At 34.4% G+C, this 13,468-nt stretch overlaps 1 protein-coding gene across 38 annotated transcripts in view; it reads left to right on the plus strand.

Annotated features, from left to right (window-relative positions):
- Nucleotides 1-13,468, plus strand: part of STAU2 (staufen double-stranded RNA binding protein 2) — a 316,054-nt gene that overhangs the window by 117,817 nt on the left and 184,769 nt on the right. For all 38 annotated transcript variants that reach the window (XM_021089210.1, XM_021089224.1, XM_021089204.1 and 35 more), the window contains 2 exons: nt 2,534-2,671; nt 11,054-11,185. In XM_021089210.1, the coding sequence (XP_020944869.1) occupies nt 2,534-2,671; nt 11,054-11,185 (270 nt within the window). The remainder of the gene's footprint in view (nt 1-2,533; nt 2,672-11,053; nt 11,186-13,468) is intronic.

A 13,468-nucleotide genomic window follows, 5' to 3' on the forward strand; every position in this document is an offset into this window, starting at 1 on the left:
CTGTTTGATAGGATGTGATATATGTATACACTTGTGAAACAATGACCACAGTCAAGAAATGAACCTATTCATTGCTCCCCAAAGTTCCCTCATTCTCCTCTTTGTAATCCCCTCACCCTCAATTTCCAAGCAACCACTCTCTTTTTGACTAGCTTCTTTCACTCAGCATAATAATTCTGAAATTCATCCATTTTGGTGCATTTTTAACTGTTGGTTCTGTTTTATTGCTAAGTGGTATTATATTGAATGGATATACCATAGTTTGTTTATTCATTCACCCTTTGATGAATATTAGGGATGTTTCTAGTATGGGTCTATTAAAAATAAAGCTGCTGTGGATATTGGTGTCTAAGTCTTAAAGGCATATGCTTTTAATTCTCTTGGGTAAATACTTAGGAGTGAATGACACCATCATTCAGTAGGTATGTATTCAACATTTTAAGAAACTGCCAGTTTTTTTTTTTCAAAGTGATTGAACCATTTTGTATTCCCAGTAGCCACGTGTAAGAATTCTACTATTTGCACATCATTTCTAACACACAGTATAGTCTTAAATTTCAGTTGTTTAAATACATGCATATTGATAACCTCATTGTAGTTTTATACTTCAGAATTCTCCAGTGACTAGTGATAGAGTATTTTTTAATATACAAGTAGCCCATGAAGCTTGATGAAGTGTCGTTCCAGTGTTTTGCTCGCTTAAAATTTTAAAGTAATAATTTAAATAAGAACAAATAATACATTTTATATAATAAATGTTTTATTGACTTTTGAAAACTTCTCTATTCTGGGTAAAATTTTTTTTGGTCAGATATGTGATTTGCAAATATTTTCTTCAAGCCTGTGATTTGTCCTTTTTAAATAACAGAAGTTACTAATTTTGACAAACTTCAATTTATTATTATTGAATGTGATTTAGTGTTCTAAGAAATTGTTAAATGAAGCCACAAAAATTTCCCCCATATTTTTAGAAGTTTTAATTTTAGATATTACATTTATGTGTATGAGCCATTTTGAATTAATTTTTGTATGAGATATGGATTGAAGTTTTGGGTTTTTTTCATGTGAATATCCAGTTGTTACAGTACTATTGATTGAAAGTACTACCCTTTCTCCACTGAATGGCATTTGCACCTTTGATAACCATGTATGTGTGGCTCTATCCCCAGATACTGTTATGTTTTAATGGTCTCTGTGTCTGTCTTTAGACAGTATCACTGTACTATCTTGATTACTATAGCTTTATAATAAATCTTGAAATCAAGCAGTCTGATTCTTCCAACTATGTTCTTTTTTCAAAGTTGTTTTTTTGTTTGTCCTTTGCATTTCCATATGAAATTTAAGCTTTGAATTATTAATTATTAATAAGCCAAAAATTAATTATTAATTAATGACTAACTAATAAGCCAAAAAAGAACATGCATGGATTTTGATGGGGATTGCAATGAATTGATCGGTTTGAGGAGTATTGACATTTGAAGAATATTGCATCTGCTGATCCATGAACTGTCTACTTACTGAGATTTTATTTACTTTAGCTAGCGTTTTATAGTTTTAATGTGCTTTACATAAATTATATTGTACTTCATATATTCTTCTGTGCTTGTTTTTCTCACTTAACATTTTTTCCCTTAAATTCATTCATCTTGATGAATGAACTAAGAAACTGCCAGTTTTCATTTTCACTGCTGTGTGCCATTCCTTTGTATGAATATGCCATAACTTATTTATTCTTTTATAAATGAATGTTTAGGTTTTTTCTTTTTTTTTTGCTATTTCAAATAATGCAGCTGTGGATACTCCTGTACAAATGAGCCAACGCATTTGAGTAACAGTTTCCTAGTTGAATAGACTACTGAGGAGTGGGTCATTGGCTTTGCTAGACGTTGTCAAATTGTTTTCCAATTTACATTATGGTCAGTACTGTATACGTTTTTGTTACTCCCCATCTTCACCAACGGAAGCTGTCAGACTTCTTAATTTTCACTAAGTTGACAGGTGAAATAGTATCTCACTGGTTTTAGTATGCATTTTCTGAGTCTTAATGAGATGGATTATTTTTTTATATGTTCTTTTCTTCTGTTAAATATCTGTTCATCTCATTTGCTGTTTTTTCTTTTAGATTGTCTTTTTCTTAATACTTTTTAGAAGTTTTAAAAATATGCTTTGGATATTGGATATATATATATTTAGATATTTGTATTGCAAATATCTCTTCTCAGTTCCTGGCTTGTCTTCTTACATTCTTTTGGGTGTTTGTTTTGTTTTGAAGCATTTCCTACTATATTAAAGAGTTTAAAAGGATAGTAGACCCAACTTATCAGTGTCATCTCTGAGCCCTCACTCTTATAGAAGCCTTAGTTTCTGAACCATTTAATGATTTTCCTTTAAAGTTTTCATAATTTTCATTTGTTTTCTCTAGTCACAGTTTCGGGGTGCAGGAGAGGAAGCGAAAACCATGGTTTCTTTAAGGACCCTGTGACAAGTTTTACAAGCATGTTTTCAATTTTTTTTTTCTTCTATTACTTTTTAGGCTGGACCAGAATATGGTCAAGGAATGAACCCCATTAGCCGCCTGGCTCAAATTCAACAGGCCAAAAAGGAAAAAGAGCCAGATTATGTTTTGCTTTCGGAAAGAGGAATGCCTCGACGTCGGGAATTTGTGATGCAGGTATTTCTAACTTTTATATTAAAGGATTCTTCTAACTCTTGAAAAAATTTAGAAATCCTGATGCTGAAATAGAGATGTGGTGGAAAGGAAAACTAGGAATTAACAGTAGAAAGTAAAATTGTTGACAGGTAAAGCATTTATTCCCTCCAGGCGCATCTACCAACTTGGTTGAAACATTCAAATGTCAAGGACATGTCAGAATGAGACAGCAGGAGGTTTCGGAGGGACTGTAAGTTCACACAGGTTATTTACTGCAAGTTCGTCTTTTAGAGTGCCTATCTCTAACTTAATGTGTTGCAATCTGCAGCTGGACTCTATTAACTACTGGGAATAAAAGACAGATGGAATTAGAAACAGAACTTAGAAGGATGGATGTAGTATATGGAACAGGGCCAAGAGCATGAGCTTTGAGGTTATTAGAAAAATTAGCAAAAGAGCTAGTTGGCTACTTAATTGTGGTGAGGACAAAGGGGCTCAGAATTGCTGAGGGATTTAACTGCTATGTTGTGTGGCCAAGAAAATTGAAGAATGGCTGCTGGTGTATTGATAGATAGGTGGGGACTGGGAATGAGGGGAAATGCCTAAAATGCCTTCCTCCTTTTTATTTTATTAATTTATTGTTTTTTAGGGCTGTACCTGCGTCATATGGAAGTTCCCAGGCTAGGGGTCGAATCAGAGCTGCAGCTGCCGGCCTACATCACAGCCACAGCAATGCCAGGTCTGAGCCGCATCCACAACCTCCACCACTGCTCATGGCCATGCCAGATCCTTAACCCATTGAGCAGGGCCGGGGATTGAACCCACATCCCCGTGGATACTAGTCAGGTTCGTTACTCCTGAGCCACAATGGGAACTCCGTCCTCCTCTTTTTAAAATCCTACCTCTCCATCTTCATTTGCCAACTCAGGCTGTGGTATCACAGAAACCTTTAATTTTTATTATGAAAATTTCAAACATATCCAGAGTTGCATATACAGAATAGGATGCTATAAAGAATGGTATAATGGAATAGTGTAATGGCATACTGGGGAATATGCCCATCACCCCAAAACAATTAATTACTGCTGCATTTGTTTTAGCCATCAGTTTTTATCCCCTCCCTCTTTCCTTCCCTCCCCTCCATCTTTCCTTCTTTTCCCGAGGTAATTTAAAGCTAATTTCTAACCGCATGTCATCTTAGCCTAAATACTTAGCACGTATCTCTAAAAAATACAGAATTTTTTCTCACTTTTTTTACATTAGGCATGGGGCATTAGAATCATTCTGTACCTCATCCATATTTAAATTCTCCTTATTGTCTGAACTATCTTTGTTGTAATAGGCTTGTCAAAGAAACTTTTTCCAGAGAAACGTGTGCATCTCACTTTTAATATAAGCCAGTTACAATCAGCAGATGTTTCTTAAGTGCTGACCATGTGTGGGATGTTTGGACTCCGTCTCATGTGTCTCATGTTGAGGAACATTTCATGCATGTCTGATTTTACCTTCCTTCCTAATTTATAATCCCTATTTCTCTATCTCACAGTACCAAATATGGTGGTATGTATACAGTAGGACCTTCATAAACTTATGATGTGTATTTGTTGCTTACCTGCCTGCCTGATTGAGAGATGCTGGGCTTTTGTTGGAGGTATAAACTAATGATGTAGTTACAGGTAAACCACGGTTAGGAACTTAGATATCCAAAGAGGGGGATATTCTTCTGTGATAGTAAATACATTATTATTTGGATGTCATTATGACCCAGAACAGTGTTGTTTCAGTGTTATCACTTTGAAAAACATATACACTGATTTTCTTTTTACATTCTTTTTTTTTTGTCTTTTTAGGGCTATACCTATGGCGTATGGAAGTTCCCAGGCTAGGGGTAGAATCAGAGATGCAGCTGCCAGCCTACACCACAGCCACGGCAATGCGGGATCTGAGCCGTATCTGCGACCTACACCATCATTCATGGCAACACTGGATCCTTAACCCACTGAGTAAGGTCAGAGATCAAATTGTGTCTTCAAGGGTGCTAGTCGAGTTCGTAACCCGCTGAGCCACAAGGATAACGCTCTTACATTCTTAACTTTGAAGAATTCTAGAAAGTATTCTTTGAACTCCAAAACTTGAAGGAAAAAAAATCACCTAAATTTTTGACCTGTGTTAGGAATAAAAGCTGGCTTTGACTTTATTAAACAATTCCTTTTCTGTAGAGAATATTGAGTACCCCTTTTGAAAGAGGAATTTAGAATATCTTAGGCTAGCTTCCATTTTATAGGTATTCATAAATGTTTTAGTCAAACAGAAACATTTGGCTATGCTTTTAAATGTTTTCACACTGAATTCATATTGTTTTTTCCATTTTCTGAAAGCCCCAGTGGGTTCATTACAGCATTGCGGCAACTTCATCAAAGTAAAGATTTTGTATAAACTGCTTAAGCACTGTTAATCATTTGTTACAATTGAATGTGGATGTCAACTATCTAAAGATAATATACACATATTTGTCTGTCACCAAAAATCCCCACAAACAAATATTTGGTATAAAATGGGTGTATTTATATTGATTACTAGGTAAAGGAAAAACTCTGATGACGTTATTTGGATATTTAGTTCCAGAGCAAATTTCTTAAAGTTTTTTATTTTTTCAGGAGAGGAGTATTTTAATTTTTCAAAGAGAAACTAATGATAATTAAACTAAATTATGTCTTAGCACATTCCATTTATTATATATCATCATATGATGTCAGTTTTTCTACCTGTGATGAAGATCTCCAGGTTTTAAAAAAAATATACATAAAGGAAATTTCATTGCTTTTATTTGTGATTCAGTGAAAGATAATTAAAGTTCTGGAAAATGTTACTTTAGAACTTTTTCTTAGTTTTTTGAGGGCTTGATTAATTTAAATGAGTAGTTTAAATACATAGCTGGTAGTCTTAAATTTATTGCATAGCAAAATAATTGAACCTCTTTGCAGAAAAATGAATATTTGTAACAATCCTATAATGGTTGTAAAATCTCTGAGCTTTCAAGGAAGATGACTTTGGGAAGTTCACTCACATACTTACTTGACTTTCATTATGCAGTGATTTTCTTTTTTGAGTGACCATTGTGTGTGCTGGCCAGGAATCAGAGTCCTTTGGCATAGTGATCTTTTTTAATATTAACAAATAACTCTGGGGTAACCAACTACTCACAAGCTATTGAACCATGACAGAGAGCCAGCAGACACATATCTAAGGTGAACGCTGTGACGGGAACCCCATCACCCAAGGAGCAGGAACCTGGAGCCAAAGGGCATCAGGCCTGGGTAGATAAATGAGATTTAGGGGTGAAGCAGCAGCAGAAGAATTAACTGAGAAGGAGGAGATGTATATAGCATCTAAAAACAGATGAAACATTCCTCACTGATCAGTTATCTTTTGCTGCTGTTTGCTTTGGCATGTCTTTTGACCCTTAGAGCAGTAGAGGAAGCTTCTGACGTAGCTGGCTTAATCCTTTCGCTAGCAAGCATTCCAGCAACAACACAGGGGCTGGGGAAGCTGGGGAACAAACCAAGCACTGGAAAAAACAACAGGTAGCAGAAGCTGGCTGTAGCCAAAGACTTGAGGATATTATACACAGAGCCTGTTGTTCAGGTCAGGTGCAGGCCAACACAGAGATGGGAGATGTGGTCTTTGTTCACCCATCTCCAGGGATCTGCTGAGACTAGCACTCAATCAGTGCTTCTGAGTGGGGTCAGCACATAGATGGTGATTTGTCAGTGTGGTGGTTTCTGGTTTCAAAAGAAAAAGCAGTGAACTATTTCAGAAACAGTGCACAAATTTGAACTATAAGATTTGTGATAGTGGTTAGAGATTCTGCAATGCGTCCATTTTTAGTGTCTCATATACAAGAAGTATGTCATTTAGTTCATTCTGAGTAAAACCGTCTAGAAAGTATAATTTCTGTCGTGTAATTTGTACATTATTTACTTTGCTAATTAAAAAAAAATGCTGTGTTGTATATCCCTGATTCCTTAAAAGCACTTGGTTTGCTGAAGCTTGAAAGTAGTGATAGAATAGTAAAACAAATAAAACTCTCAATAATGGTTTAAGAATAAATGGTAAACAGCACATGTGTGGATACCAGATAGAAATCTCTGTGTTCTGACGTAAGTGAAATAACCAGTGTTATGATTTCACACGAGAGCTAAAAAAGAGAAATATGGGTAGAATTGTCATGCAGTATATCTGAAAACTACATTTGGTTGTACCATCCCGTTCATTGCTAGAGAGTATAGTGTCATTGTGAAATTAAATGACATGAAGCTATTGAAGTTTTCTAATTTTTTTAAAACAACAGTGACATTTGCCAAAATAATCCAAAATTTCATATATAGACTGGCTGTTAAGCTTGTTTTTCTACTAATAGACTTATAATAGACTTATAGGAGTCTATTATATATTCTGGAATGTGAGCTTTTTGTAGTTATATGGCATTTCAAATATCTTCTCGTGCTGTGACTTGACTTTTTTCCTTTTTTAATGACGGCTTTTTGAGGAACAGAAATAATTCACTTTAAGGCAGATTTATCTGTCTTTTCCCGTATGTTAATTTTATAATAAATCTAGAGATCCCAAAGAATAATACCACAACTTTATTCTTACTCAGCTCTTCGCTGTTCTTTGCTCTTTGTATTTCCATGTAAATTTTGGAATTAGCTTGTCAAATATTATAAAAATATATGTGTGCTTTTGATGGGAATTCATTGAATTTGTAGGTCAATTTGAAGAGAATCGGTATCATGATGATACTGAATCTTCAATACATGAGTATCACATATCTCTTTTTATTAGCTTTATCTTAATTTTTCTTGGTAATGCTTATTGTTTTATGTGTAAAGCTTTTACACATCACAGATATTTGATTTTCATTTAATGTAAATTCTATCTTTCCATTGAATTAAAATTTAAATATTTTTTATTCTCTACTTGATTGTTGATGGGATATACAAAGGCAGTTGGCTTTTGTATACTGCCTTTTATGCAGAGAACTTACACTTCCATAAATTTTTACAATTTATCTGTAAATTTTTTTGGATATACTCTATAAATGTCATTTCTACAAGTAATGGCAGTTTGTTCTTACACTTCTGATTCTTATACCTTTTCTTTTGCTTGCCTTATTGCTCTGTCCTAGGTTTGTAGTACTTGTAAAAATGAAGGGCATCTTTGTCTTGTTTATGATTTTTGAATTTCAACATTAAGTATATGTTTGCTGAGGTTTGCTGAGTTCTCTTCCTTCCCTAGTTGCTAAGAGGTTTTTTTTAATATTATTAATGGATGTTGAGTTTTATCAAATGCTTTTGCTTCATTTATTTGGATGATTATATGACTTGTCTCCTCAGGTGATCAGTATAGCAGATTCCATTGATAGATTTTGTTTTGGGTTTCAAATGATAGACTAATCTTGCATTTCTAGAAAAAAACCTGACATAGGCATGATTTTTCTTCTTTTTAAGATTGCTTTGCTCAGTGTACTGTTACATAGTTTAAGCTAACATTTATATTCTTGAGTGAAACTGGTCTATAAATTTCCCTTCTTACACTGTTCTTTTTAGATTTTAGAATGAAAGTGATGCATTTCTGTATATTTGGGGACTGATTCCTCTTTTTTTTTTAATTCTTGGATGAGTTTTTTTAAGATTGGCATTATTTGACCTGAAATATTGAGTCGAACTTGCTGGAGAAGCTCTCAGAAGTTTTCTTTGTGGAAAGGTTTTAATTGTGGTTTTAATTTCCTTAGTAGTTATAGACCTATGTAGTTATGGGTTTACTCTTTGCCAGTTTTGGTAATTTGTACTATCTAGGAATGTTTCCATTTTATCTAAATATTCAAAAAAAACCTGTTAGCTAAAATAGTCAATATTCCTTATTATTTTGTAATGCTACAGAAGCTATAGTAATCTCCCATTTGGCTTTCAGGAAGGATGCTATGCTATGCTATGCTTGGTTTTCCTGCTGTCACTCTCTCCCACAGAGTTCTCACTGTCTTTTGGCTTTAAATTCATCTATAATCGATGATTCCCAAATTTTACCTCCACCTTGGACCTCTTTTCTGGAGTCCATACTCATATAATCTGTTCATTTGACATCTGTGTAGTTGTGGGTTTCCTCTGTGCCAGTTTTGGTAATTTGTATTGTTTAGAAGATTTTCCATTTTATCTAAATATTCAAAACTTGTTAGCTAAAATATTCAATATCCCTTATTATTTTGTAGTGGTACGGAAGCCATAGTTATCTCTTATTTTCATTTTTATTTGTGTCTTCTCTTATTTTTCCTTTATCAGTTTTACTTCTGGTTTACCATTTTATTAGTCTTTTCAGGGAACCAACTTGGCTTTTTTAACTTCTCTGATATACTTTGTTTTATATTTCCTTAATTTCTGTTCTTGTCTTTATTTTTCTGTTTTCTTTGAATTTATTTTGCTGTGAGAAACTTCCTGAGATGGATGATTAGCTCATTACTTTTCTCCTTTTTCTAAGTGTTGATGGTTTACATATTTTCTTCTAGGCCCTCTTTTAGCTGTATCCTTCAAGTTTTGATATAGTGTATTTCCATTGTAATTTTTTGAAAATATTTTCTAATTTTCATTAGATATCTTGCCTATAGATTATTTAGCTTACATTATTTAATTGCCAAAATTGTGATTATCTTCTTGTCTGCTTCTTTGATTACTTACTGAGACCAAGCGTATAAAAACAAGTCTTACTATCATTGTGTATTTTCTATTTCTCTTTGTAATTCTTTCCTTTTTTGTTTCCTAATTTACTTTTTTTGTTTGTATAATCTCAGCACATGCATGTCAAAAAGAGCATTACCCAATTAGATGTACATGTGAATATAAGATGGCTGATGTATATTTAAATATGTGAATATACATACATAAATACATGTGTGTATCAGTTGTTCACAAAAGATAACTGTGGAATAGTTCTGATGATAAAAAGCTACTTTTTATATTGCTCCATAAACTGTAAATAGTAATACAGTGTATATATACATACACAGTATACAGTAATACAGTATATACACACACAGTAATACCAGGTGTACATACAATACACAGTATTGTACAATATATAGTAATGCATTGTGTATATATACAGTATACAGTGTGTGTGTGTATAGGTATATATATATACAGAGTATGCAGTGATACAGCACATTATATATATAGAATACAGCAATATACACTGTAGTTTTACATACATTTTCTTATTTAATTTTCAAAGCAACACTCTGAGGTCATTGCATTACCACCTTTTTAAATGTTGAAAAAACTGAGGCTTAGAAATATTAAATAATTTGAATCAGTTCATGCAGCTAGGAATTAATAGAGTTGGATTTCATACTTAAATCTGACATGGAAGTCTTTGTTCTTAACCACAATATCATACTAACCTTTTATATTAATTCTCTTTAGGAACTGTCTAATGTAAACCTTTGTAAACTTGGGATGCAATGTGAACATTATTTTTTATTTTTATTTTTATTTTTATTTTTTTGTCTTTTTGCTATTTCTTTGGGCCACTCCCGCAGCACATGGAGGTTCCCAGGCTAGGGGTCGAATTGGAGCTGTAGCCACCGGCCCACACCAGAGCCACAGCAACACGGGATCCGAGCCACGTCTGCAACCTACACCACAGCTCATGGCAAAGCCGGATCCTTAACCCACTGAGCAAGGGCAGGGACCGAACCCGCAACCTCATGGCTCCTAGTCGGATTCATTAACCACTGCGCCACGACGGGAACTCCATATTTTTTATTTTTAAAAGTATCTATCATTATTTATTTTTTGGACTAAAGACTTTTTAATTGAAGTATGGTTGATGTACAACATTATATATTGCAGTATAGTAACTCACAATTTTTAAAGGTTATACTTATTTATAGTTATTATAACATATTGGCCATATTTCCTGTGTTGTACAATATATCCTTATAGCTTATTTTATACATGATTGTTTGTACTTCTTAATCCGCTTCCCCATATTGCCCTCCCCCCGTCCCTCTCCCCACTGCTAACCACTAGTTGGTTTCTTATATCTGAAGGTCTATTTCTTTTTTGTTATATTTACTGGTTTGTTGTATTTTTTAGATTCTACATATAAGTGATATCATACAGTATTTGTGTTTCTCTGACTTATTTCACTTAGCACAATACTCTGCAAGTAGGTATGTGTGTGTGTGTATACACATAGAGTACATATATTACATAAAGGGGATCTTAATCACTGTTTTTATTATGGACTGAACTTTATATTTTTGAATGCTGGGGTGCAAAACACATTGCATTACTGTGTTAAGGTTTGTTACCAAAGCAACTATCATTAATTTCTTACTTTTATTAGGTCAAGGTAGGCAATGAAGTTGCTACTGGAACAGGACCTAATAAAAAGATAGCCAAAAAGAATGCTGCGGAAGCAATGCTGTTACAACTTGGTTATAAAGCATCCACTAATCTTCAGGATCAGCTTGACAAGGTGAGAGTTAAATTTACATGGACATGTTCTATGTGTGCTGTCAGAATATAAAAGTGATGAACAAATTTTGTTCCAATGTTCCTTGCCTCTGAGTAGTGTCTTAACTGGTGTTAAAGAAGATGCCGAGTTTTGACTTTTCTAAGGTGGTCCTCTATCTTCATATTTTTAAAAATAGATTCTCCAGGTACAAAATAACATTGGTTTAGGGATCAAGATGAAATATTATAATCTTACAATTAGCAAATACAAAGAGTTTGTTGTATGGCTATAAATATTTTCTTATAATACCAATGTAATAATATTTCGCTTACTGACTGATGGTTTTTGCCGTATAGACATAGTTTTAATTTGTGCTTTTTAAGAATAGAGGTTGTTAGCCTTTATTTCTAGAATATAGCTGAAAATCCTGGAAACTAAGATCCTGAGTTATCCCTTTAGGGCAGGAACTATGTAGAACAGACACTCTATAAACTAATTTTTCTATTTACTTTAAATTTAAAGGTAAACTCAGAGGGTGTTTATTTTCTGCCACGACTTGTGTTCATGGTCCCCTGTTTCTTCTGCAGCAGTTAATGACATCATTAACACCTACCTCTATTGGAAGAGAAGCCGATAACCCTGAATTCAGGACTTGGCAGATAAAACTTGGCAGTTACTGGCTTAATTTCACTTTGTGTTATCATTTTATCTATGCATATGCAGAAATTATTTTTATTAAACATTTTAGTTATATGAACATTCACAAAACAGGCTTAATCATTTCTATCATAAACAGTACATTTTTCCCCTGCCACTTTCTCACATAAGGATTCTATTTCAGAGATATTTTCATTTTCTGCAGGAACACACTTTCTGAAGTTTAGAGTAGAAGTGAAATCATCTATTAAAAAATACTTAGCTATACCTTTTTATTTTTAAGGCAGCTATGAATATGTAGGCAGTTATTTTGAGTGATTAAAAGTTATTTGTCTGTGTGGTATTGCTGGGGATTTCAATTCTGTTTTTATAACCTGGCTACTTTTTTTTCTTTTAAAAGTATTTGTAACATGAAACCTAACACGTGTTCTGTTTCTGTAGTTCTTACATTGTGTATATGTTGTTTTAACTTAACACATTTATATTGACTTAAAACTGGTGAGCGATTTATAAAAATCCGTCAAAATAAATCTCCTCATAAGTTAAGTGAAAATAAAACAGAATAAAAAATGTCATTAATTTGAAACTTTTTTTGCATATCCACTGGGTTATTAGTCAGGGTTCTCCAGAGAAACAACCCGACAGGGTGTGTGTGTTTGTGTGTGTGTGTGTGTGTGTGAGGCTTGAAGGCTTGGCAGGTCAAAAATCTGCTGAAGAGGCTGGCAGGCTGGAGACTCAGGAAGGAGCTGCAGATCCCAGAGCCTCCCTCTCACTCCGGGAAGGGTCAGCCTTCTTCTGGGTGGGCCTTCCCCAGATGATGCCCACCCTTGTTATAGAGAACTATCTGCTTTACTCAAAGTTCAGTGATTTTAATCCAAAAACCCTCACAGAAACACTTAATGATATTTGACCAAATATCTGAGTACTGTAGCCCAGACAAGTTGACACATAAAATTAACCATCACACCCACTAAATGCCAAACACTTAAAGCCGAAGATAACAAGATGCCTGGAATTTGGTCCCTGCACTCAAGAAACTGACCAGAAAAAAAAAAAAAAAGAAACTGACCAGGAAGTGTTAGGAGGGAGGAAATTTAGTCATGTAACAAAAATTATAGTAGAATTAAAATTATGAAACGTGAAGATAAATCTGGAAAGTCAGGAATAGCTGAGACCACTGTTTTTATGTGTAGTAAACAGCTGTTGAATTTTTAATTTGAGATTTGAAAGTGACATGATCTGGTTTGCTTTCTTCAAAAGGCAGTCCTATAGGTAACGTAGGGAATGGCCTTGGCAGGGTGGGACTCAAGGCAGGGAGCCAGTGCCAGCAGGAATTGTTCAGGTGGACGATAACGATGCAGTGGTGCCTGAGCAGAGAAGGGGCAGGCACCAAGGGGGCTTCTTAAGTGTGTGTGCTAGGATTTCAGTAGCAGATAATGCACATGAGGAGACAGGAAGAAGGAGGAGGAAAGCATACCTGCACAAGGCGGGGTGGAGAATGACTTAAAGAAAAAGGTGGCAGTCTTTGCTGCAGAGATCAACTAAGAGGAGTGAGTACACTGATTTGTCAATGAGATCATCTTTGGAGAATTTGGAAAACCAATCTAAAAAAAACAAACCTGTAAAAGCAGTTTTTTCTTAATTGGC

This window comes from Sus scrofa, chromosome 4, assembly GCF_000003025.6.
Source record: "Sus scrofa isolate TJ Tabasco breed Duroc chromosome 4, Sscrofa11.1, whole genome shotgun sequence".
Lineage (NCBI taxonomy): Eukaryota > Metazoa > Chordata > Mammalia > Artiodactyla > Suidae > Sus > Sus scrofa.